This window comes from Tenrec ecaudatus, chromosome 8 (assembly GCF_050624435.1).
Source record: "Tenrec ecaudatus isolate mTenEca1 chromosome 8, mTenEca1.hap1, whole genome shotgun sequence".
NCBI lineage: Eukaryota > Metazoa > Chordata > Mammalia > Afrosoricida > Tenrecidae > Tenrec > Tenrec ecaudatus.
The window spans coordinates 34,209,750-34,237,098 of NC_134537.1; the positions used below are offsets into that span (position 1 = coordinate 34,209,750).

Below are 27,349 nucleotides of genomic sequence, written 5' to 3' on the forward strand. Positions count from 1 at the left end.
TATATAAAATGTATTTATATTCCTTTGGCTAAATCTGAATATTTGTCATATGACAAGTCCATGCATGTCTGTGACAGTTACATAATCTGTCACCTTGTGTGAAGGGGTGTAGTCTAGCCTGTCAATAAACTCATAGCCACTGATACCTCTGTGTGGGCATGGCCTTCTTCTGAGGATTCTGGGACCTCCTGTCTTCCTTTCTGGAGGCAGGACACACAATCTCTCTGCTTCACATTTTCCTGTTGACAAGCCTCTTGGAACCATGCTGATGGTAGCCAGAGCCCTGGAGCTGGAGGAGCCACACGGAGAGCTGCACCAATGCTTCCTCAAGACTTTCACTCAAAGCCCTGTGATCTTCCTGATGTGGGCATCATTGCTTGTGCTGCAGGAAGAATTTATGGAATGGTATTGGACATAGGGGCTAATATTGGACTTATGGACTAATGTCAAACTTATGGACTTGATCTGTATTGGGTTGGGATATTTTCTTAATATACAATTATTCTTTGATATAAAGCTCTCTCTTAAACATATGTAAGTGTCTATGGATTTGTTTCTCTAGTTAACCCAGACTAACACATTATGGTACCTTGGGACTCTTGTACTAGAGACACAAATCATGAAGATGGAGAATGCATGCTTGTTTGACCTCTGCCTGATAGTAGTTTTTCTTTGGCTAGCCAGAGGTCAGATATGGCCATGTAGTTTACTGGGTTGTTTCCTGAAAAGAATATGGAAAGTTCAAGTTTTGATTAATTTGTTTGGTTGTTGTCTTTGGTTATTCCTGTTTTAAATGGTGAAAATGAATGTGATTAATGTATATTTTGAGCTCAGGGGGTGAAATCACCCCTTGAATTTCTCAGAGACCATGCTGTTTAGTAAAAATGGATGACAGAAGGACAGATTGACTGACAAAAGGCCCATCCAGCCCTAGCTTAATTCAGTCAGAGGCCTAAGGCCATATTTCATTTCAATGGAATAGTTTATATAAGGATTAAGATAAGATAGCTAAGGATTGGACTTGACTATTTGAAGAATTGAGTTTAGGATCTAGCTGTAGTAGGTTACACTATTTTCTTCTTATTTTTATTTATGTAATACTTAATAGAAATGGTTATTGGGAATTAAAATAGAGAGTTTGTAAGACTTCTTGCCTTCAGCCATTGAAATTGAATCTTTAAATGGGAGTAGGACATGCCTGCAAAGAAGGCTCTGAAAAGATAAGCCCTACCCAGTGTCTTGAGTGCTCAGGACATTCAAAGGTGAAGAGAATTTCCTAGGGGGCTGTTGACAGATTGAAGAAATAAAGGAACCCTTTGTGTGTGTGTTTTTAAAATTTTGAACTGGTGGTTTCTGTTAGAAGCTGGAAAAAATTCAGAGCCATGAAGAAACTCTCCTCTCTAAGATTGAATATTAAAGGGAGCTTGCAGGCAGCCTGAAATGCTTGATAAGGGGACTACCTGGATCCACTTATCTACTGGAAGTGGGAGAAATGCAACAATAAAGAGCCCTGGAGCTGGAGCTACATGGAGAGTCGTGCCAGCACTAACATGCTTCCACAAGACTTTTCACCACTGGCCTGTGATCTTCCCTGCTTTCAGCATCATTGCATGAGCTGCGTGATTCTATAGAATTTATGGACTAGTATTGGACATATGGGCTAATATTTTACTTCTGGGCTAATATTGAACTTATGGTCTTCATCTGGTCTGGGCTGGGATATTTGCTTAATATACAATTACTCTTTGATATAAAGCTCTTTCTTATATTTGTTTTATGGATTTGTTTCTCTAGGCAACTCAACTAACACAATGTCTTACCAATGAAAAATGATAAATTACCTGAAGGGCTTTAGAGGATGTATATGGTGGCTTCAAGAAAAAGATTTTGGATAAATGGAAGGACAAGAAAGTGAAATTTTTTCCTCAACCTTTTGGGGCCCCTTCATGTGTTGGCCACTATAAAATATTTCCTGTGAGTCTATTCTGACCAAAGCTACCTTGGAATGAAGTGAGCCTCATAGTATCAGGGAAAGGATGTGTTCTTGCTGGCATGGGAATCCAGAGGCTCAGACCTTAATCCCCAGCCTTGTCAGCAACATACTGTACAGCCTCAGTAAGCCAGTTCTTCCTACTGCCCCTAAGTTTCTCCACCTTCCAAATGAAGCCATTTATTATCTCACCCTAAAATGACTTTTTCTGTGAATTACAGAATGGGTTGGCCCCAGTTCATCAGAATTCATCAGTATATCTGATGAGAACAAAAGGGACTTTCCATAAGAATGACTGATTTTGTCAATAACCTTTTCATTAGAGTAAAGTGTCCTAAGCCAAGTTCACTGACTGTCATCTAGTTGATTCCGACTCAAAACAATTCTATAGGACAGGATAGAATTTGGATTTATGAGACCGGTAATCCTTATGGGGGAAGAACGTCTAATCTTTTCCTCCTCGGAGCAGTTAGTGGTTTTGAACTGCAGACCTTACTGTTAGCAGCTCAACATGTGACCACTGTGTCACCAGAGTTCCTTTGGCAGGTCATGTTTAGTTTAATATGATTCTCATCCAAAATGCCTTTTCCATTATAAAAGTGTAGATACCAATGTAACCTTGACATTCCCATGATCTGCCAATCTTTAACACACTGACTGTGAGTCAGTTCCAATTCAGTAACTGTAGGACAGAACAAACTTGCCCTTAGGGGTTTCTGAAGCTGTAAATCTTTAGGAGATCAAAAAGCTTCATCATTCTAGTTTGAACTATCAGCCTTGTGGTTAGCCACCAATGCTAACCCTATAGCACTACCAGGACCGTCTTGCCGTTGTTTAAAGGTTATCTCTTAGTGAGAAACCAGGAAGTGTGGAATATCCCTGAGTGCTGAGGCTCATCGTGTTCCTATAGAACCGAATAGACCTATCCCAAAGGACTGCTAAGCCTGTAGTTTTTATGAAAGGTGACTGCCAAATCCTTCTCCCAGAGTAATTAGTGGGCTTGAACAGTTGACCTTTTGGTTAGCAGCTCAACATTTCACTAAATGCCACCAAGACTCCTTCGGAGAATGGCGAGAGAGCATTTAATGTACTCACAGGCAAAGTTAAATCTTCAGAAAAATCTTTAATCTCTGGTGAGCTTTAAGACCATTGGTCTGCTAACTGCAAGGTTGCTTGTTCAAGCCTACCAGCCACTGTATGGGAGAAAGATGAGACTAGCTGCTGTAAAGATTTGCAACCTTGGAAACCCTGTTCAGGTTCACTCTATGAATCAGAATTGATTCCACTACAGTGAGTTTTGATTTTGGGTAATCTTTGAGTTACATGTTGGAAAGAGTGGAAGCCACATCCCCTCAGTGTCACCTCCTTTAGACAAGTGAACAGAACTGTACTTTTTGTGATAGCATTCCTTATGTCTTCTCTTGTTTCTTTAAGATTCAGGAGTTTGAATTGGGGTTTCGGATAGAATAGACCTCTTCCTATTACATTTTCTAGAAAACAGGTCATAAACGTGTTTGCTGGACTCTCCAGGAGCATGCAATCAGGAGAAAATTCATCATTTCCCTTGCCTAGGGCTGGCGTTCTCATTTGTTTTTCACTTGCAGATTATGTACGGGAGCTTCAGATTTAGAGAGAACCCTAGACAGCAGAATCATGTCAAAGCATATGGACTAAAGAATGTGATGGAATAAAGGCATACTTCTCTTGAAGGCCGCAGATAGATGTTAGCCTTTGGGAAATGATCCTTTAGAACTCCACAATCAATTAGGTATAGACCAGATTTCTTTTAATCCTTGTGATAAAATAAGAACTCAGCCATCTCTTATTAGCAAGATATAAAGCATTGTTGACTCATTTATGAGGGGTCTTCAAAGAGTTGAATTCCATAAATGGAATGGAAGGAAACTGGAATTTTTCTAAGAACTTTTTAAGCCATTTGCACTACCAAACCACCGTTTAGTATAAAAGAGCATTAGAATTTCTGAACTGCTCAGTTTGTTAGGTTTCTAGAGTGGATAATACCTCTTTTCTTTGTTTTGCACGCTTAAAGAATTCACACTGAAGCCCATTTTGTATTCCAAGTGGGTTTTTATGACGGATGGATAAGTTTCAGGATTAACATTCTCAGGGTTTCACAATTGGGCACAACCACCCACACGGAAGAGTACCCATGTGTGCAGAACTGGTGTGTCGGGTAGGGGGAAATCCGAGGAGACCAGAAGCCCAAGAATCCTAGAGGCTAAGAGCCTGTAGGCCATGAGTAGGTCTGGAGTGGCTGCATGTACTCCTGCACAGGGGAAGGAGACACCCCACTGCCACCCCGCTTCTGACTAGGAGCAGGGTAAAAGAGAGCAGCCTTCCCACAGCCATGATATTTGATAATTCTGGCTGGGAGGTATGGTTGATGGTATTGGTTGACCCCATTGGCTGAGTTAGGCCTATGTGGGTGATGTGATGAGCTTGGGCCTGGTTTGGCGTGTTCAAGGTATACCTCCCACTATGAGTTTGAGTACGCGCAGTTTGGTTTCTTCATAAGTACCTAATAGTTGCCTGATATCTTTCCAACCTCCTTTATTGGGGCCTTTGCAGGCATAGATGAGGCAACCCGCCTGTTCCTAAGCTAGCTATCTAACAGTTCCCCACTGAAGGATTATGGACCCAAATCTTTGTGGGTACTGGGTAACGATGTCTGGCTGCTTCCTGCTGTCAAAAGGGACACGATATGGGGCCTTTGGGTTCATACCCTTCCTATTCTGTTGGGAGGGGTTGTCCACTTATAGGGCCCACGGTGGATAAGGTTGGGATGATCCAGGAGCTGGTGATCCTGGGGTTGGCAAGCTTGGCTTAGGGTCATTGGTAAGCTGATGATGGCTGGAAGAAACAAAACAGGTGAATAGTAAGGCTGGGACACAGCTGTGAGTTAGCAGTGCCTTTGGAAGTATGGGTTAGTGTGACACTGGACAATTAGAAAAAGTAATCTGAGGACTGAAAGGCATGGATGCCAGTTTACTCTTAACACAGGAGTTTTGTGAAAGCATTTACGAACTAAAGACGATTGTAGGTTAAAAGCAATGGCTCACAGGAGTACTTGTCTGTTTGCTCTGCTTCTGAGGGGCGTGGTTGCGATGGCTTCCATGGCTTTCCCATGAGAATGCCCTGGAACTTTAACAGCAATGGGGGTAGACAGAATTACTGACAAAGGACCCTTCCAGACTGGCTGGAACTGGAAATTGGGAGACCCATCCTTCCAGGTTTTTATAAGAACTATGTCTCCAGCCAGGTACAAGGGTGTAGCTCAAACTACAGCCTGCAGGCCACATGCGACCTGCCAAGGATATTTATCCAGTCTGCCGGTGTTTTTGCCCCATTTTGTTATTTTACTTCAAAATGAGATATGTGTAGTGTGCATAGGAATTTGTTCATAGTATTTTTTAAAACTATAGTCCGGCTCTCCAATGGGTCTGAGGGACAGTGAACTGGCTCCCTGTTTAAAAAGTTTGAGGACCCTGGTAGCTTTTCCTCCCCTTGGGCCTGGATGACCCCATACTGATGGAATGACTCCTGGCATTTGGGTACCCTTATGACATATTGCTGTATTCTAGCTACCTCGGAGTATGTAGTTGGTTCTCTTACAAGAAAGGCCGCCCATATAAAACTTCATAGGGCTTTAAACGCATTGTGTCAAGCACATATGTATGTTTGTTGCCATCATCATTCTTAAAACCCTGAAGGTTAGTTTTAAGTTGGTTAAGTCTCTACCTGCCCTGAGGACTGAGGCCTCCTGGCACAGTGGAGATGATAAGTAATTCCGAAGTGTTGAGAGACTGCCTGAATGATTTGGGAGAGGAAAGCAGGCCCGTTATCATTTTGCAGTGATTTGGGAACCCCAAATCGAGGGATTATTTCCTGAAATAAACTTTTAGACACTTTGTGAGCATTCTCAGTGCCCCACAGGAACAATATTAAGTCACTTTTCCCTTTCAGGCTCTCATGTAGGGGTTTTGCTAGGAGTCTGTATTTGGGAGTCCAGATTCTACAAACCCATTAAGGCGTAGAAATGCTCGAAGCTGTCTCTGTGTTTCTGGCTCAGGCAGCTCCACACTTGCCCTTACTTGTTCTAAGGAGAGTCCTTTCTTTCATTTTAATGTGACTAGTCCTAGGTATGTTACCTCCTACTGCACTAGTGGGACCTTGGCCCTAGAGACTCTGTAGCCTCTTTCTGCCAAGAAGTTTAGAACTAGTACTGTATGAGTGATGGGTGGACTGTTCCCGAATGGCAGAGTGGATGAGGAGGTTGTCTACTTATTGTAGGACTGTGTCTGCCTCTAGAGTAAGACCAGCCAGGTCCTTGCTTAGGCTTGTCCAAGCAGTTGGGGGCTATCTCAGGAGTCTATTGACAGCACAGTCGAGGAAAGTTGATGTGACTACCCCTGTTCTAATTTCCACTCAAAGCAAAAGGGAACTTGCTCTGAGGAGGGTTCAACGGGATGCAGAAAAAGGCATCCTTTAAGTCCAGGAAGCTGTACCACTGTGTGGAATTAGAAATGTCCCCTAGTAGTGTATAAGGGTTAGGGACTACTGGGTACAGTGGGATTGTTGCTTCATTTATTATCCTAAGGTCTTGAACTAGCCGGTAAGATGCATCTTTCTTTTTCACTCGTAATATTGGGGTGTTACATGGGGAATTAACAGGGACCAAAAGTCCATGCTTGAGGAATTTATTAATAAGGGGTTGTAATCCTTTGATGGCTTCAGGTTTTTAAAGGGTATTGTTGCTGGTAGGGAAACTGGATGGGGTCTTTAGGAAAATCTTTACAGGGGTTTCAAATTTAGTCCTGCCAGGGACTCCCATGTCTCAGACTTCAAGGTTTATGGCACTTTCCAATTGTGCCTGTATGGGGCTTAGCGGCTCCTCTGCAGTAAAGAACATTTGGAAAGCTATAGTGGGACTAGGATGAGGCCCTATCACTATGTAGGTGTGTAACTTGGACAGTACATCTCAGCCTAGAGGAGCAGCTAGACATTCAGGGACTACTGGAAATCTATGAGAGAAGTAAAAATTGTCCCAGAGGCACCATAAGGTTCCATAAAGTGTTAGACTACAGGTTTTCTTGACACTCCCATGATGGTGCAAGTGTGTGATGCCAGGGGTCTGGGGAAGGAGGTAAGGACAGTGTATGCAGCCCCAGTATCTAGGAGAAAACTTACTGACCTACCTGCCACATCTCTACTCACCCTAGGCACCAGACCAGTAATAGTGATCTCCTGCTGCTGGGTCATCCAGGCTGGGCCATTTCAATCCGCAGTTTAGTAGCTTCACACTCGCCTGGGGGTGCCCCCGCCCCTCTGGGTGTCTCCCATAGAACAGAGTGATGCCCAATGGACAGTTTGTTTGTAGTGGTAGCATGGCCCTTGTGGAGGCATATTCCGGTTAGGGTAATCCCTTGCCCAGTGACCAGATTGACGGCACACGTGATACCTGGTGCCTTGTTCAGGGGTCTTGGAAACCTGGGAGGCAGTAAATGGGCATTGGTTAGCAGTTGCAACCAGTACCTGGGCATGCCTTCTCTCCTCCTGAGCTTGGGCTTCTTGCTCTTTGTACTTGTACTTACTGTAAGGGGTTGTATTGGTGCTAGTGACCATCTCTTCTAAGGTAACCCCCTGAGGCTTTCGCACTAACTTCTAGTGCACCCTTGTGAGAAATTTGTCTCTGAGTAGGATTTGCCCTTAAAGAGTATGTCTACGTCCCTGGTAAATAGCCGTCACTTTAGTGTAGTTGATGGCCTTTTGCTGCCCTAATTTTAGTCCATTTTTGATACACACTAGAAAATGTTCCCATGCCCACCTGTCTTTGGGATCATTATAATCCCAGGTGGGGTTGGTGGAGACACAACTGTTTCTCCAATTGGATAATTCTCTTTCATCACATGTAAACCTTCTGCAAACTTCCTAGCTCCCTTTAGCACTCGCTTTTTCTCAAAGTCTGTCATAGTCTGTCCCAGAATGATCATTACATCTTTCCATGCCAAGTCATAGATTAGGATGAGGTACAGAAAGTTCTCTGTGTACTGTTCGGACTGTCTGAATAACTGCCTTGGTCACTCTTAATCTGCTTGAGTTCAGTTAGGGCGAAAGGCTAGTGAACTGCTCGGGAACCAAACTCTTCAACTGCCTCCATTAAGGGTAGAACTTTGACGGGGCCACCTTTCCCCACCAGCTTCTTAGGTTCAGGGACTGAAGTGGTCTGGCTAGGCTGGGGGTAGAGAGACTTTCCACTCCAGGGCCCCTTAAGGGGTCCTTGGTAAACTTGGAACAAAGGTCTTTACTATTTCTCAAGAGAAAAAATGTTTTCACCTAAGGGGACTCCGTCCACTTCCCCATCCCTTTGCAGAAACATTCCAGCTGTATCAGGGTCGGAAAGAAAAGTGCGCTGTTCTTTGGCTTGGATTTCCTAACCCCTAGAATGTGCTGAGGCCAGAGAATGTCGCAGAAAAGTATTAGCTTCTGTCGCTCTAGCATCTGCAGGTCAAATCTATGCCATTTAGACAGGGTGCAGTGTAATGCTGTTCCCCTGGGAACGGATCTCTCATCGCCCATCTAGAAAGCAAAACAGGAATGTTAGAGAGGATGGTGCCCCTGGGTCGTAACCTGAAGTCCCAGCGCGTGCCACACCTAAGGTGCCATGAAACTTGATCACACCACAGGAAGGGGGGCTGATTGAAACCTGGAGGTAAATACAGGAGAGCAAAAAGGCATACACATGGCGGAGGGAAGTGGAGGAATGAGGGACTCATGGCTCCAGGAGACTGTTCTTACTGGCCACAGCTCTAAAGGACAGAGTTGAATGGTGCCAGGGGACGTCTTCAGCCGTGCCAGGCAGTAGAAGGTCCTATCGCCTTCTTAAAAAGACTGGTGGTTTCAGACTGCGCACCTTGCAGTTTAAACCCACCATTTAGAAAGTTTGACTCAGCCACCAGAGCTTCTTCATCTCTCAAAGGTGGTGAGGCCAAATCCAAAATGAAAAGTGCACCAGAGTCAGTGAGGCAGAGATGTGTGCCTGCTCCAGGGACAGAAGGGTGTCCCGTGCTGGGCTTAGCTTAAATGTGTGGTTCAAAGGTTTTCCTTCAAGTCACAGTGCCAAGATGTTAGGTATCTGGAGTGGATAATACCTCTTTTCTTTGCTTTGCATCCTGAAATAATTCACCCTAAACCCATTTTGTAATCCAAGTGGGTTTTTATGAAGAACTAGAGAATTTGCAGCTTTTACAGTCTCCAAGGGGTTCACAACTTGGCAAAAGCAACCACGCAAAAATGAGTGCCCACATGTGCAGAACTGGAGGGCAGGGGGGTGGGGGTGGTGGTTTGGAAATCCAGGAAGCCAGAAGCTCAAGAACCCTAGAGGCTAAGAGCCTATGGGTCCCAGAGCCTACGGACCGTGAGTAGGTCTGGAGCAGGCACATGGTCACCTGCACAGGGGAGGAAGACCCTCCTGCGCCCCCTGCCTCTGACCAGGAGCAGGATAAGAGAGCTCATCCTTCCCATAGCCAGGATATTTGAAGCCTCTTGCTGGGAGGTGTGGTTGATGGTACTGGTTGACCCCACTGGCTAAGTTAGGCCCACCTGGGTGATGTCATGAGCCTGGGCCTAGTTTGGCATGTCCAAGGTATACCTTCCACCTGGCTGGCGGCTTGAGTATGAGCATGCTCAGTTTGGGGTCTTCATAGGTGTGTAATGGTTGCCGCATGTCTTTCCAACCTCTTTAATGAGAGCCTTTGCAGGCATAAGATAGACAGCCCCCATGTCCCTAAGCTAGTTACCTAATCTTGTGGTTAATTTCTCCTCCACAGGTCAGGAATCAGAGCTAAGCATTATTTTGTGACACCACGTAATTGGCACTGAACTGGTTTCATGTTGATGATTGTAAATAAAGACTGTACTAACTAGTGAGTGTTTGTGAGCAAGTTATGAAGTTGATCATCCTAAAATACTCATTTTGTGGAAATGAACACAATCTTTTTATTTTAAAATATTACTAAGTGAGCCGTCTTCTATTCCTCCTCCCTCATCCTTTGCAGTCTGCCGAGATTTCGCTGTTCTGGAGGACCACACCCTGGCTCACAGTCTGCAGGAACAAGAGAGTGAGTAAGCCTTCAATCTTCTCTTTTCAGTAATACCTTGAAGCTAGTTTCTCAGGGCGAGGCAAGAACATAATTCAGGCTATAACACCCTTCCCCATGAAGGATTTGTTAAATGACACCTAGGACGAAGTTCTCGGTGTTTTAAAGTAAAAGCTGCTTGGGAGTAGAAGACTGTTGTGTGTACAACGGAAGAAACGTGAAGTTGATATTTCCACTTACCTCAGTGTTGTAGGAGGGGACAGTGTTTGTAGATGGATCTGGGCTATACAGAAAATGGACGTTCATCCTTCTAGAATAGTGAACTAAATGTCTTTTCCAGGCAATAGGGGTAGCTAGTTTAGGCCACATTGTTGATCTTTCTGAAGATCTGTGTGTTTACAGTGGAACAGAATGTGTTACTTAGAAGCACTTACTATTTCATCTACCATATGAATAGAAGCCTGGGTGACACAAGTGGGTTGTGATTGCCTACTTTCCTTAAATATTTAATTGGAAAAAAAGTTTTATTGTAAAGATTTGAATTTGACTAGTGGTACCATGGAAGAAATACTGGTGAATTGCTTTTGTAAACTTTACAACTAAAAAAAAATACTCTGTAGCAGATACACTTTCTAATACATAGGGTTGCCATGAATTGGAGTTGACTTGATAATTGTTCACAAGCACCACCACCATTTACAAATAATTTTGATTTCATTAATTCATTTTTTATGTTAAAATTAAATACTGAACAATGTAGTTAATAAATAGAACAGTGATATATGGTACTAGAAAGAACACTGTCTCTGGTTTCAGAATATATGTTCTATATAATAAAGACTAGTGCCTAATATCATACTCTAAGGGGGGAAACTGGAAACATTTCCCCTGAAAATGGGAACTAGACAATGGTTCCAATTATCCCCACTCTTATTCAGTATCATGCTGGAAGTCTTTACCAAAACCACCAGAAAACTAAGAATTCAAGAGACTACAACTGGGCAAAGAGGAAATGAAACTCTCCCTATTTTCTGATAGGGTTATATATAGAGAGAAACTCAAGGACTACTCCACAGAAAGACTGAAACATGTGAGGGATTTGATAAAGCAGCAAGATACACGTTTAACAAGCAGAAATCAATTGGATTTTTATATATCAATGAGGAAAGCTCTGAAAAAGACATACAGAACACAATACCATTCACAATAGCCACACAAAAGATGAAATGCCTAGGAATACATCCAACCAAAGAAACAAGATCTGAAAACTACACAACATTATTACAAGAAAGGAAGAGAAACCTACACAAATGGAAGCATACCCTGTGTTCATGGATACGACGATTTAATAATGAAGATATCAATACTACCTAAAGTAATCTATAAACACATAGCAAATAATGCAAATCATAACATCATTCTTAAAAAAATTGAAAATCCCCTTTATATGGAGAGAGGCAAAGACCTTTTGAAAATGAATAAAGCCCTGCACTGACCAACCTCCAAACCTTCTACACAGCCACAGTATTTAAAACAACTAGTATGGTGATAGATACATAGACCAATAGAACTGGATGCAAAAATAAAAAGACCCAGAAATAAAAGCACCCACCTAAAGGTAGTTGATTTTCAACAAAGGACCGGCAAACATTAAATGATGCTGGAAAAATTGAATCTCCATCTGCTTAAGAGTGCCACAAGACCCATACCTCATTTCACACACAAAAACAAACTCAAGTTGAATGAGAGACCTAAATGTAAGCCTCAGAACTATAAGGATCATCAGTGAGAAAATTGAAACAAAATTAAGGGTCCTATTGAAAGACATATACAGACTACCAAATATAATAAAGAAAGCATGCACAATGGAAGACAGAATAGATGGCTGTGACTTATTGGAAATAAAATACTTTGCACATCAAAAGTAAAATGAGAGCCTACAAATTGGGAAAAGCTTTTAGCTAATGACACAATGCACAAGGGACTAATTACCTAAGTTTATAGAATTCTGCAAAATCCCAAAATTAATACAAACATTCCAGTTAAAATGTGGCAAAGGATGTGTATAGACAATCCACAAGGGGGGACTCTTGAATGACTAACAAATACTCATGGCCACTAGCCATCTGGGAGATGCAATTTAAAACAACAATGAGATATTTCCTTGAACTTAACAAGGCTAGCCCAATTAAAAGAAAACCACACAAAACAAAACAATGAACTACAAATGCTGGAACTCAGACACTGCTGGTGGACTTGTAAATATGCACAACGTTCTAGAAAACAATATAGTGCTACTTAAAATAACTAGCAATAGAAATAACATATGACCCAACAATACCGTTGCTGGGCATATAACACAAAGAAATAAGAGAAAGATGTGTGCTCTCCCCTGTTCGTTGCAGCACACTTTACAATAGCAAGACGCTGTAAACAGCCCAAATGCCTTTCAGTAGATTCATGGATAAAGAAACTCTGCTACATACACACAGTGGGATACTGTGCATAACTAAAAACCTGTGATGAAGCCAGGAAACAACTCATGACATGGATAGACCGGAAAACCATTATGCTGAGTGAAATGAGTTAATCCCGAAAGGACAACTATTTTATGAGTCCACTATTGAAAGGATAAACACCAAGATGAAGACAGGCTCCTGCTCTCAGGTCATGTAATCTTGTAAGCCAGTCTCCCAAGCAGTGAGTTAGAGCGCCTGCCTAGGATCCAGGAACCATATATCACCCCTTTCTATGGTTATCTTAAAAAGCATTTTTGACAGAGGCGCTCTCGCCAGCTGAGCTCAGTTTTTCAAGATAAGGGGAGACGAACGAAGAAGACCATTCTGTTTTTGCTGTACAACACTGTTCTAAGGTCACCCCAAATCAACAGACAAGAGTAGCCTAAGAATTTTTTTGGAAACTCATAAAAGATGAGGGGATCTGTATGTGTGGGAAAAGGTGATTACATTTATGTTGGTGGGTAAACTGGGGGGAGCAACCTCCCATCAAGAAATAATGCTTAACAATATGTAGAACCCCAGGAGAAAATATACCTGGTACAGTGTTCCTAGTTGGACACTTTTGATATAATTTCTGTCGGCCCTTGGTATCACGGGCCGAATGGTACAGATTACTGGAACTTTAGACTCTATCCTTTTTGGAACACACAGCCTCCTTCATAGACTATACAAGAAGGATTTGATGTGGAAACCCCACTAAGCGAACGAGGCTTTACTTCAAACTCACTCGGAGCAGATTTAAGGAATGGGTTTACTCCCTTGGACTAATGCCCTAGTGTGAGAAGAAGCAAATGACGGCCAAGTCTAGATTACGTAATTGGTGATCATTAGACTTTGATTCAGATGTCTTGTTTTGAGGGTGCCTAATTAAGGTACACCAGGACTACAATATGTTTATGATTTTAATGCCCTCCTTGCTTTCTTATAACATGTATCAGTATGGCAGGCATGGTTCTTCCTTTGCAAATGGGTGTTATTGAAAGTTTTGCCCTATCACCAATCCTCACTGTCTGTGTAAATAGTGCCCAGTCATTTAAGATTTTAATCTGTACAACACATCAATTCATGTATTTCTCTCTGAAGCCAGTTTATACTTATATAATCTCCTTTTCTTGATAGTTTTTAAAATTCTATACTATTGAATAAATTGATGGCACTATCAATATAATTACCTCATGCCTTAGGGATGTATGATTTATAATGTTCTCTATTATAAAATGAAAATTATGTCCAAAATCTCTAAAGTGAATTAGAGACATATATGAGCCAGCGGTATATGAATGTATATTGGGCTAGCCATAATCTATGTATATTAATTTGAGCCATAATCTAAGAACAATTAATTCTTTTGATATGGTTCTGCTCCATACTCATCCTTATGAAGAGATCGTTTAAAGATATAGGGTGCTATAACAGAGTATAGTGAAGAAACCAGATGGTGTCTCACTTTCAGAAAGAATAACAATGGGCTCTAAAAGGCTTGTCTTCAAACAAGCAGTCGTCTAAGTGAGGTGTCAACTAAGCCCACATGGAAGAAACACACCAAGCTGCATGATCCAAGGATTGTAAATATTAAACTCCAAATCCAAACAAGGGAATGCCATGAGAGCTAAAATGGTGAATACACCATTTAAAAATTGTTTGTTTTAAAATTTTCTGCTTCCTTTTCTAATTTTTTATGTTTTGTTTAGTCCTTATTGCTTTATGTTGTTTGCTTCCTGCTTTGCATGCTATTCTGGATCTGAAATCCAGGATAAGTAAATCAATAGAGATAGTAACTGGATTAATAATTACCTAGGGACATGGCAAGAGAGGATGGGGGGAAATGGGGACCTAAGAACAATGAATACAAGAGAAAATGTTCTGAAATTGATTGTTGTAATTACTGTACAACCCATCTCACTGTAGATGAACAACTACATTGTTTGATGTGTGAAATAATGCCAATAAAATATTAAAAAGAAAATATATCTGTCTGGTCCTTCTTTCACTATGTAATCAATATCAAAGCATTGGACTTTATTGCCCTTTTTAATTTAAGGCAAAAATGGGAATAATAATTCATATGCTGTTTATCATGTAGCATTGTTGAGAGCAGAACATGAAGTAATAGATGTAAAATTTTTGTTAATGATTAGGTTCATTTAGGTTTACTGTGGAGCTTATTATTAATGTGCCAAACCACTGTAACTTTTCTTATCTCAATATTTCTGTGCAGTTGAGCATCACTTAGCATCGAACGTTCAGCGAAACCGCTTGGTCCAACATGATCTCCAGGTGGCTAAGCAACTCCAAGAAGAAGATCTAAAAGCCCAGGCTCAACTCCAGAAGCGCTACAAAGACCTGTGAGGATTGGGGTATGGGAGGGAGTAGTGTTAGGACTGACTTTCTCTTGAAGCACGCAGCCAGGTGTGGGAGAGGTAGACTCATCTCTGGTGCCTCTGAATCCTTTCACTGTTCAATATCAAATGCTGTGATAGGTAGTAAATCGTTTTATTTTTCAAATGTTTACTCAGAGTTCAAACGCTTGGCTGAGTTTGGGACATGTGGATTCTGGGGTGAACTTAACACTTTATAGCTGTATGACTTTTATCCAGTTGGTCCACCTCTGACTTTGTTTTCCTTCCTGCCTTCTGCCCCTTAGAGACGGTTAGGGGGAGACCGGAGACATGATAGCCATCAAAGAACTTTAGCAGACCTAATGGTTACTTTTTCCTGGTTCTTTGTCCTTCCTTTGATGCTTGAACCCCTTGCTTTGCTAGTAGAGGTGGGGTGTTCTGGGAAGCAATGTTCTGCCAGTAATTTCTTTCAGTCTCTTATTAGATGTGAAGGTAAGGCAAGAGAATTGCCAGCAGAGTTCCAGTTCATACAAGTAAAACATTTTAGACAGGTCTCTGCTAGTGGGTAACTGCAGACAAGTTCTCTTAGTAATAATAGACTTGTCTCTGTCTTGTAAGGATGACTTCACAAAAAGGTCCAGTGGAAACAGTGACGGCACATTCTGGTATTTTTTCAATAAAGTTTCAACAATTTTATTGCAACACTTATGACTTACCCGCATACATAGACAAAAAAAGATGATTTCTAAAATCCATTCTAAAACAATGACTTTTTACTTTTTCCCAGGATTTTAAAACTCATGGAGTACATCTCCTTTTCTAAGTAGCTCTTGGGTCCTAACGCTCTGATGCTGGATTTAACTATGAGTAATTACAATGAAAGTAGAAGTGGTGAAGGGAAACACGAAGGGACCTCTAAATCTACCTTAATGTTATGTTCAAATAAATCACCTTTGTAATTTTGAGGGAGAGTTGATCTTTCTGGTTTCTTATTTGTAGAGAGGGTTTTATTTTTCACTTTGTACAACTGTATTACTTTGTAAGTAAATAATTTTTTTAGTGTGTTATACCTGGTACTGCTGTATGCACTGACTACCACAGGAAGAAATCATAGCCTTTGCTCTTAAAGATATCAGAAAGAGAACCCTCGAGCATTCTACACCTAGAGTTGTATTCACAAGGTACAGAGAATTAAGTAGTAAATTTCATGCCCGTGAAGAGAAGAAGAGGCTGGGAAAAGCGTCACAAGAAAGCTAAGATGAACCTCGGTTGCTTGTTAAGAGTTCATTACGATAATTTGGGAAGGCATTGCAGCTAGCAGTAGTAGCGTGCAGAAAGGCAGAGGAGTGACGGGCTTCGTCTCTCATCTAACTGGAAGAAGAAGACCAGTGTTGCTCGACGATGGAGAGAATTATGATCAAGGGCGCATTTTAGAGGTGAGGTTAGAAAAGTAGGTAGCTGCTGAGACATAGTGGTCACTTTCATCATGCTAAGGAATCCACATTTTTACAAATTTTATATGATAAGGAATAGAGAATTCTTGCAGCAGTCTGAGATTTTTATTCTGGTACATACTCTGGGGTCAGGTGAGTGAAGGATTGGAGGAGGCAAGATTGCAAGCGGCTAATGAGTGTTGGTCAAGTTAAGAGATACTGGGAAAGATTGAGGGAGGAGGAAAGTGAGGCATCGGCAATGGGAGTTGGCTATTCTGAGAGGAAGAGACAAAGTGAGATGCACTACGGCTTTGTTACAAATGGAGTACGAGAAGGTGGGTTCAAATATTCCAGGGTTTGAAATTATTGCCCTGTTCATAACTCACAATGTTCTCTTAGGAAGACCAGATCCCCAGTCAGGCAATAACAATAAATGCTAGCAAGATATATAAACTAGGACTTAGAGATTGATGAATTATGGGTTCCAAATGAGAAAAGGATCAATTAATATATTGATTAAATATTAATATATCTGGAACTTAAGGGTTATGGAGGTGTTCTTAGGTGGTGAGAAAGACGAAGATATTTAATTTTTATTTCACTGGCAACATGTGACAGGGAAGGAAGAATGCTACCAATTTTAGTGTACTTGGACGAAAAGTTCTCCCAGGCATGGATACTGGGGCTGTTGCCTCAATCTAGGCTTGCTTCTTCTTTTTGTTTTTTGACAACTTAAAATATTTTTCTTTTTATTTTGAAATAATTATAGATTCACAAAAAACTGTATAAATCATATGCAGAGGTGTTCCTGTGATCAATTCCCTCAATGATAGTGTCTTATAGATATATAGTGCAATATTAAAATAATATTATAGTAAAATATTAAAGAAAGTTCACATTAGTAGAGTCGACAGGTCGGCTTATTCAGATTGAACTGGTTTTACATGTAGTGTGTGTATGTGTGTGGTTACACATAATTTTATCTTACTGTCATGACAGTTCTCAGGATACAGAGCTGTTCCATCACCCAAACAATCTTTTTTTAAATAATCATTTTATTGGAGGCTCATACAGCTCTTTATCACAATCCATATATCCATCCATTGTGTCAACCACATTTGTACATTTGTTGCCATCATCATTTTCAAAACATTTTCTGTCTGAGCGCTTGGTATCAGCTACCCATTCCCCCCGTCCCCCATATCCTTCCTCCATCCCTCATGAACCCTTGATAATTTATAAATTGTTAATTTTTCATATCTTACACTGACCAATGTCTCCCTTCACCCACTTTTTCTGTTGTCCATCCCCCTGCTCCCTTGCTGTTCTGTTGCACGCCCTTAGTGTTTCACCTCGGTGTGGTGGAGTCAGATCGGGCTCAATTCCCACATTATGGCTCCAGTGTTTCCCTTATAGTGCTATGGATCAGTGAGGGACATCGTGTCTTCTAGTGGGGCCAGCCCTGTGGTCCTCTCTGAGCATTGGCTTCTCTGAGCAGGAATATCGTCCTTGGGGCTTGGTGGGCCAGATTGTACTTCACTCTCTTCCACCCCTTCATTTGCTCCTTTGTGCTCTGATCAGACATTTCCCTCTCCCTAAACTGTAGCTTCAGTGGTATCCTCTGAAGTGAATTTCTCTGGGGGGGAGGGAGGGCCTGTCCACATAGTTGGGATTGGGACTGGCCTCTCAGACCTCTCTGTTAGTTCCCTGGTACATGCCAGTATGTTGTATTCATGTCTTAGAGCACTGGGTTGAAGTCTGGTCTTTCCCTGTGGAGATACAAACAATACCCTCCCGTTGGGTGTGTTAGTGCCCTGTTCCCCTGTTAACCGATCTTTTTATCTTTTTTCAATCCGTCTCCTTTTTAGTTGGCTGCCTTAGGTATCCCTGGATTTGTTCTGGCCCCTGCTGTATTACCTAGACCTCGCCCCAGGAATTTATGTATACAGTAGCTTTTTCCCTATGCCCCTTTTGCATTTTTAAGTTTACCTCAGCAGACTCATGTTGTACTTGTCCTTTTGTGCCTGGCTCACTTACTTAGCATAATTTCCTCCAGTTCTTCCCAGGCCGTGATGTGTTTCATATGTTCATCACTGCTCTTTAGGGATGCGTAGGACTCCATTTTATGTACTATATAAGCTCATGTATAAGCCGAGATTTTCAGCACATTTTTATGCAGATTTTGTGGTAAAATTAGATGTCTTGGCTCATATTCAGATCAGTTTATATTCGAGTATATACAGTATGTACCACAGTTTTTTAATCCATTCATCTCTTGATGGAAATTTGGGTTGTTTCCAACTCCTTGCAATTGTGAACTGTGCCGCGATGAACATTGGAGCACAGATGTCTGGCTGTGGTTTACTTCTTTCCTCTTGTGAGTATAGGTCCAGTAGGAGGATTGCTAGGTCATTTGGCCGCTCAATTTCCATCTGTTTTAGATAGCGCCAAATCAATTTCCATAGTGGCTGTACATACCTACAGGTCCACCAGAAGTGGATGAGAGTTACTCTCTCACCACAGCCCCTCCGTTTGTTGCTTTCTGATTTTTTGAAGGGCTATCTTTGAGGGTGTTTGATGGTATCTCATAGTTGTTTTAATTTGCATTTCTCTTATGGCTAATGATCGGGAACATTTTCTCATGTTTGTTGGCCATTCAGATTTCTGCCCCTGTGAAACTTCTGTTCAGGTCCTTTGCTCACCTCCTCAGTGGGCAATTAGTTTTTTTGTTTTTGGAAGCTAGCAGAGTCTTGTAGATTTTAGTAATGACGTATCATTGCTAAAGATGTTTTCCCAGTCTGGGGGCTCTCTTATTATTCTCTTGGTGAATTCTTTCGATGTACATAAGTGTTTTATCTTCAGTGTATCCCACTTGTCAATTTGTGCCTCCTGTGTGTTTGTGTCCTTCCCTATTTCCAGTAGCCTATGCATTCACTGAGCTAGAGTTCTCAGGTTCGTTCCAATTCCTTCGTTGATTTCCCTAATAGTTTTGGGGTTTTGCCTCAAGGTCTGTGCTCTACCTTGAGTTTATTCTTGTGTGTGGGGTGAGATAAGGGTCTTGCTTTATTTTTCTGCATGTAGATACCCATTTTTTCCAAAACCACTTGTTCAAGAGGGCATCCGCTTCCCAGTTGATATATTTTGGGCCCTTATCAAAGATCAATTGTCCGTATGCTGATGATTTTATTTCTGGGTTTTTCCATTCTTTCCTTTGGTCTGAGTGTCAGTCATTGTACCATTGCATGTGGTTTTGACCACAATGGCTGTATAATATGTGCTAAAGTCAGGTAAAGCAAGCCTTCCCACTCTGTCCTTCTTGAGGCGTTCTCTGCTACTTCTGGTCTTCTTCCTTCTCCACATGAAGTGGAGAATCAGTTTTTCCAATTCTTTGAATAAAGATGATGGTAATTGTTTCAGGCTTGCCTTAAACTTATATAGTGCCTTGAGTAGAACTGGCCTCTGTACTATATTGAGTCTTCCAGTCCATGAGCATGGGATATTCTTCCATTTGTTGAGGTCACTCTTGGTTTCTTGTAATAGTGTTCTGTAGTTTTCCTCATACAGATTTCGTTCTTTTAGTCAGGTATATCCCTACATATTTCAATTTATGTTTGGCTATTGTGAAGGATACCACCTTTTTGATCTCCTATTCTGTGGTCATGTCCTATGTATATAGCAGTCCGATAGACTTCTGTTTGTTGATCTTGTATCTTGCCACTCTGCCAAACCCTCTATTGCTTCCAGTACTCCCCTTGTGGAGCTTAGATTTTTCCATATATAAAATCATATCATCTGCCAATAATGATAGTTTCGCCTCGTCCTTCCCCAGGTGAATACCTCTGATGTCTTTTCTTTGCCTTATGCTCTTAGCTAGGACCTCCAGTATGATGTTAAATAAGAGTGGGGGACAGGGGGCATCCTGGTCTGGCACACCAAACCTAAAGTGTTTCAGTGCATTCTCAGTTCACTTTGTGAGCAAAAATTTTAAATCAGTGGGGTTCAGGACAGACCCTAGTATCCTGATTCTAATTTGAAGATGCGGCCTCCCAGTCTCCTTCACCTTCCCTCCCAATTTTCTGGTCTGGCAGCAGGCACTCCATGCCAGTAAATCTAACTAGATATCATCTTCTTCCATCTCCCCTGGTATATTATATATATTTGTTGACATTAACTTCATAGTCTAAACCTCTTTGGCAGTCTCTCCAGAAAACATGTCTTCTATGGAGTAGTCCTACTAAAGTGAGGTGAGATGGCAGTGTAGGAAAAACATACTGCTTTCCACTGTTGTCGCCGAGGTTCCAATTCCAGCTCAGTCCTTTATTTTCTGTACAACCTTCGGGAAATGAGTGAGCTTGTCTGAGCCTTGGTTTGCTCATCTGTAAGATGTGACAATATCAACTTAATTGCCTCCCTATTGTGAGGCTTTTGTGAGGTAAATATATATATAGACTCATCGTGAATATCCAGGGCTGCTTATTACTTTAATGAAGAACCATTCCTTAGTTTTTTTGTAATTTTTACCTCTTGTTTTTCAGTGAACAACAAGACTGTGAAATTGCTCAGGAAATCCAGGAGAAGCTGGCAATTGAGGCAGAGAGACGCCGCATTCAAGAGAAGAAAGATGAGGTACAGCTTAGTGAATGCCCCTTTACCCATAAAGAAAGTGTACTCAGCCCAAGCACAAATACTTCCTCTTATCTTAGTCTCAATGGTGGATAAGATGGGGAACAATCCAAATTACTGCCCTCCCGGATCACTACTTATACCCTCACAGTCAGTTGTCTCTGTAGTGATAATGGGTCATGTGATCTGTGTGTTTGTCTGCCTATGGCCATTCTTAGCAGCTTGCAAAAAAGCAGGCCTTGAGTGTGGTAAGGGCCAGGAGTTATGAGAATTGCATATTGCTCTTGTTTCTTACCAGTGTCACTAGCTCAAAGAACTAAAATGTTAGATTCTGAATATATACATATTTGTTTTTAATTTGAATTATTTTAAAGCTAGAAATACATGAAATTAACAGTAGTGTTTAGATTTTAAGAAGGCTTGAATTTGCAGTGAACTGTTTGTTATATTTGCTTTTTTGCTGTACTTTTGGGTACTTTTATAAGAAATTTCAATTTGCACATTATCCTGCATTTACATTCTTTCACACCTCATCTATTCTTGGTTCCTGTTGTACTTTACAACAGAAATGCAAATAATTGTCATACTTAATAGTTTGTTAGCCATATATGATTTATTGTTTACACAAAAACACTTCGGGGTCTTAATGAGGTATGTTAGTCCGGATAGACTAGAGAAATACAGAGACACTCATATGTATAAGAGAGAACTTTACATCAAAGAGCAATTGTACATTAAGAAAACATCCCAGCCTAGTCATGATCTAGCCCTTAAGTCTGATATTACCCCATATATCAATACTAGTACATAAATTCCTCTTTAGACTCATGCAACCTTGCAATGATGCTGAATGCAGAAAGATCACAGGCTAGTGGGTGAAAAGTATTGTGGGCCCAGTGGTAGTGGAAGCATCTCAATACTTGTGTGGTTCTCCACATGGCTCCTCCAGTTCCAGGCCTCTGGCTGCATCAGTATAACTCTATGTGGCTTGTCACCAGGGAGACGAAGCAGAGTGTCTGCGTGGATCTGGCCTCCAGTCAGCTATTTATCTCCATTGCAGCTCCAAATGAGGTCATCAAGCTGCGGCCTGATTGACAGGCTAGACTCCACTCCTTCGCAAGTTGACAGAAAATTACGTAGCTGCCATAAGGGGACACTCTAAATAACTAGATAAAATGGGACTATCTTGGGAAAACCAGAACACATGGTCACCCAACTAAATGACCAGGGTCATCAGTAAGCTAGCCTATACCTGGTGCTCCACTGAGCTACCCTTCTGTTCTGTACGCTTTCATTTTCAATGCCAGGTGAGTGTGAGACACCTGGTATGAATGTGTTTAATTACTTATTCAAGAAACGTGCAATGATGATGTGGTAATTGGAACTGAATTTTTTTATTAATGCAGGAGGCTCTCCTTACTACAGGATGGATTGATTCTCTATAGTCAATGCTGCTTTGGAAATGAAACTGGGAACTGTAGATAGGAAAGCTTTTATGTTAAAGACGTTGGAGTACTGAAGTTAGCTTCTTATAAATGTTGCTTGTGTCCAGTAACCGCTCTCCCCTACCCCCAGGCTCATGCGTGCGTGTACACACACACACACACACACACACACACACACCCCATCTCAGGGCAAAACAGGATAGACAGAAAAGCCTCAACACTTTATTTTAGGCAAATATTGTTCTTTCATGGGACATTGAAATAAAAATCACAGTAATTAATCTCATGGTGCTGTACATACTATAAAGTAAGCAGTCTGATTATTAATTTTATTTTTTCTGATGAGGAAAGTAGGTCTTAAATAATTAAGTGACAGGGCTAAAACACTATAGTAAGGTGCTCAGTACTTTTGTTAAATGATTGAGCCTAACAGAACCTCAGTTTCCAAATGGCATTAGTCATGATAATTGTACATTCCTTGAGGTGTTAATTGTGAAGCTTAAATGTGATAATAGATAAAATTTCTTGGGCACTTAATTGTGTTTTTCCCTCAATTCTAAGCTGTTCTTTTTAACAGCCCTGATTTCTTTATAGTGAGAAATGTGCAAAATTAGATAGGGGAAAAATAAACAGGACAAGCGTATTCCTACATGAAATGCTTTTGAGGAATCTATAAAGAGCTTTGATGGTGTAGTGGTTACATGCTGGCCTGCTAACCTCAAGGTCAGCAGTTTGAAATCACCTGCTAAGGGGGACCAAGATGGGGCTTTCTATTCCCATAAAGCACTACAGTCTTGGAAATCCATGGGGGCAGGTCTACCCTGTCCTGTAGGGTTGCTAAGAAGCAACATTGACTTGATGTCAGTGAATAAAGAACTTACTGCTTACCTTTAGCTTGGCGTCCACTGCTGTTTGGCCTACTGAAATGTTCTCCCTTAGTAGACTGGAAATACTGAGTCAAAATACTGCTCTGGAGGCGTAGTTAACCATTAAGAACCTCATTCAGACTTTTGGGCTCTCAAACTATTGCTACTGTGTAGAAAATGTGACATAGAAAATGTGACATTTACCTGACTGGTATGTCATTATTAGTCAATAAACAAAGTTTGCATTAATAAAGCTTGTTATTGAAGGATGTTTTATTTGTTAAATATTTGCTAAACCAAAGAGAATATTGCCAATTCTCAAGAATATTAGTATTAATTCTGGTGTTTTTTGTTTCTGGTGTTTAAATGTTCTTCTCTGTTCTTTTGTGTCTGCTTGGTTAATAAGTTATTCTTCAGTGTCAGGGTTGTGGAAAATTCCTCTCTGGGTATTCATCCAAATCTCTGTAAGAGATTCCTGGAGTCAACTCTTTTTTTTTTTTTTTTAAACATTTTATTAGGGGCACATACAACTCTTTTCACAATCCATACATACATCAATAGTGTAAAGCACATCTGTAAATTCATTGCCCTCATCATTTTCAAAGTATTTGCTTTCCACTTAAGCCCTTGGCATCAGGTCCTCTTTTTTTCCCCTCCCTCCCTACTTCCCCCTTCCTCAGGAGCCCTTGATAATTTATAAATTATTATTTTGTCATATTTTGCCCTCTCCGACGTCTCCCTTCACCCCCTTTTCCGTTGTCCGTCCCCCAGGGAGGAGGTCACATGTAGATCCTTGTAATCGGTTCCCTCTTTCCAATCCACTCTCCCTTTACCCTCTCAGTGTCGCCACTCACACCCCTCGTCCTGGAGGTATCATCCGCCCTGGATTCCCTGTACTTCCAGCTCCTATCTGCACCAGTGTACATGCTCTGGTCTAGCCATACTTTCAAGGTAGAATTCAGATCATGATAGTGGGCGGGGGGGCGGTCATTTAGGAACTAGAAGAAAGTTGTGTTTTTCATCCGTGCTATATCGAGAGGCCGACAAGTGGTCTTTGAGTCTCTACTCTGCCACTTCCTTCACCACATTTACTTATGCACCCGTTTTCCTCAGCAATCGTATCATGGAGCTGTGTACCCAGTGATGTGATTTTTTTGTTCTTTGATCCCTATAACTGATCCCTTTGGAACCTCTTGATCAAACAGGCTGGTGTGTTCTTCCATGTGGTCTTTATTGTTGCTTCTGAGCTAGATCGCCACTTGTTTATCTTTAATCCTTTAAGACCCCAGGTGCTATATCTTTTTATAGCTGGGCACCATCAGCTTTCTTCACCACATTTGCTTATTCACCCGCTTTGTCTTCAGAGGTTGTGTCGGGAGGGTGAGCATCATAGAATGCCAATTTAATAGAATAAAATATTCTTGCCTTGAGGGAGTACTTGAGTGGAGGCCCAGTGTCCATCTGCTACCTTAATACTAAACCTATAAATATATGCTTATAGATCTATTTCCCCATCCTCATATATAAATATATTTGCATATATATATATGTATTTATCTAGACCTCTATAAATGCCCTTTGCCTCCCAGCTCTTTCCTCTATTTCCCTTGACTTTTCTCCTGTCCCACTATCATGCTCCGTCCCGGGGTCAGCTCTTAAAGAAATTTAGAACTTATTGTATACTGCTCCTTTCCTTAAGAAAACAACAACAACAATAAAACCTAAACCAAATGTAGTTATTCCTTTTGGACACAGATTTTTGTGTGAAAAACAAGTGTATAAAAGTAATGCAGTTCTACAGTTTTGCGTGGCTAAATTTAGTAAAATTGTATTGCATTTTTAAAATAAAATTTTGAACCAATTTAGCCATGGGTGAAAAAGTTAAACCGGGCAGACACAAATTTTTGAAATTCAGGTGATCAGGAACTAAAAATTACAAATTGCAGGACAGGAAAAATGACAAGTTGGAGCCCCGAAATGGGAGACTCAGAAGAGACGAAGAGGCACAGTGAGCCCTTTCCGGAGCCTGAGTGTGCGCCACTGGGTGATTGTCAAGACTGGAGCATGACAAGCAATCAAAGCAGTATAGTACTGTTTACATGGGGTGATCAACCATACCACTATATTAACAATTAAAGCCTTTATGAAACAGCTGGACTGAGAGTAAGCTAGCACCTGGAAACCTCTGAATCCACAGCAAACAAATTCCAAAATAATTTATTTTGAACTATAGACTGAGTCAAGGGAAGGGATATTCTAGACCTTACATTCTTATCAGGTAGGCAGGTAATGGGGGGCCGGGGAACAGCACAGCTGCAGGTGCTAAATCAAGGTCTTACAAGATAGTGCACATTTCTTGCTAATTGCGTAGTAGGGTTTGGAGACATCTTAGAAGAGTCATGGTCTTATTGGGAGAGCCAGGAAAGGAAAGAGGAGAAGAGGGGACTAACTGCTAGCAGGTGTTAGAGGCAGTTTGAATTAAGATGGACTGCCTCTTGTTAAGCTAGGTCACTATAGTATGCCACTCTCTTGGAGCTGGGCACCATTGTTTTCTACTCACCCCCAGGCAAGAGATTTGACTGCAGTGAATATACTCTGCCCTTGTTTTCTAAGAGGAAGACTAAATTTCTAGCAGGACCTTGACCTTGATTTTTCCTATTCTAGTTAGTGTTCTGGTTCACTCACATTTTGAAAATCCAGGTCTGTTTGGTTTCTTGTCCTGTGCCGTGACTGAACCAGGCTTTTAGAGTTCAAAGTCTCGATTTATCCAGAGAGAGCTTGAATGTAGCACTTTTATACAGGGAGACGGGTAGAGCTGTTAAAAAGAATAGTCTTTTTGCCTTCTTGTTTGCAGTGTGACCCGTTTTCTTCCATATTCTTTACTTGTGACATTTTTTCTCTCTTGGTTTTTTGATTATTTTGTCCAGTGCCTTGAGTATATTAGTTGAATTTCTTTCTAAGCACCCTATTGAAGAAGATTGTATCAAAAAGGATTTTAAAAGTTCATAGAAAAAGGGAATCAAAAGATAATGGAAATTTTCTAAGAACTTTTTGATGCCCTCCTGTTATTGTATGAATTTGTGATTAATAATCATGTAAATTCCATTAGAATCTTACTTTTCAGTCATAGCATAAATGTGTATGTGCTACATAGCTAATAAAACTAAGGAGTGTTAGCTGATTTAACCAAATATTCTTAAATAGAACTCTGTATGTGCCACAAAGCCCAGCCATCAAGTCTGTTCCAAGGTGATATATCATTACCAGCATTCTCCCATGAAGTGGCTGGTGTGTTTGAACTACCTTGTAGTTAGCACCAGAGTACATCATTCAAAGCATTACCAGGACTCCATTTGCATATGAATACCTATAGCTATTATAGTCCAAATATAGGTTAGTGTGAAGATATTTTATGCATTTTTTCTTAAGTAAACATATGTTAAGAAAAGTTTGTGCTGCTTGTCCAACAATTTGAAGCTGTTTATAAGATGAACTGTTGAAGGATAGATTTAGTAACTAGTTTGTGTTAAAAGCTATGTAAGTCAACCGTGCTACTTTTTCATGCTAGAAAAGGATTATGAATACATTGGTAACATTTAGAGAACCAGCTCAAAGAGGAGTGTATTTTAGCCATTAACATTTTTTCCATGTATTTTGACACTTTGAATATAACATTTATACATATATGGCTAGAAAGAGACTTCTGGTTGAGAAAACTCTTTTCTCTCATATAATCTGCCCTGATACTTTTCGCATCCACAGACTGATATTCCCTTTGTTCCTGATCTGGGGGAGTAAGCCTTTTAGAATCTTATTGTCTACTGAGATGTTAGTTGCCGGTTGATAAAGAAAGTGGGCAATCTAATGGAATGACTTTTGTTACCCCATCCCCCTCCTTTCTGGCAAAAATTCAACGATCGCATTTTCAGATCTCCTTTTTACGTTTTTTTTTTAATGTCCGAGGTTATTTGCTTTGGAAGCTATGATTATAGGATAGCGGTAAGAATTTTAAAAGAG

At 40.9% G+C, this 27,349-nt stretch overlaps 1 protein-coding gene across 3 annotated transcripts in view; it reads left to right on the forward strand.

Moving 5' to 3' along the window:
* The window catches only part of CCDC50 (coiled-coil domain containing 50), a 97,830-nt gene that overhangs the window by 40,760 nt on the left and 29,721 nt on the right, over positions 1-27,349 (forward strand). For all 3 annotated transcript variants that reach the window (XR_012785719.1, XM_075556213.1, XM_075556214.1), the window contains exons 2-4: positions 10,066-10,128; positions 14,845-14,971; positions 20,934-21,024. Coding sequence is in view for 2 of the 3 variants with exons in the window: in XM_075556213.1 (XP_075412328.1) it covers positions 10,066-10,128; positions 14,845-14,971; positions 20,934-21,024 (281 nt within the window). In the remaining variant the exon portion in view is untranslated. The remainder of the gene's footprint in view (positions 1-10,065; positions 10,129-14,844; positions 14,972-20,933; positions 21,025-27,349) is intronic.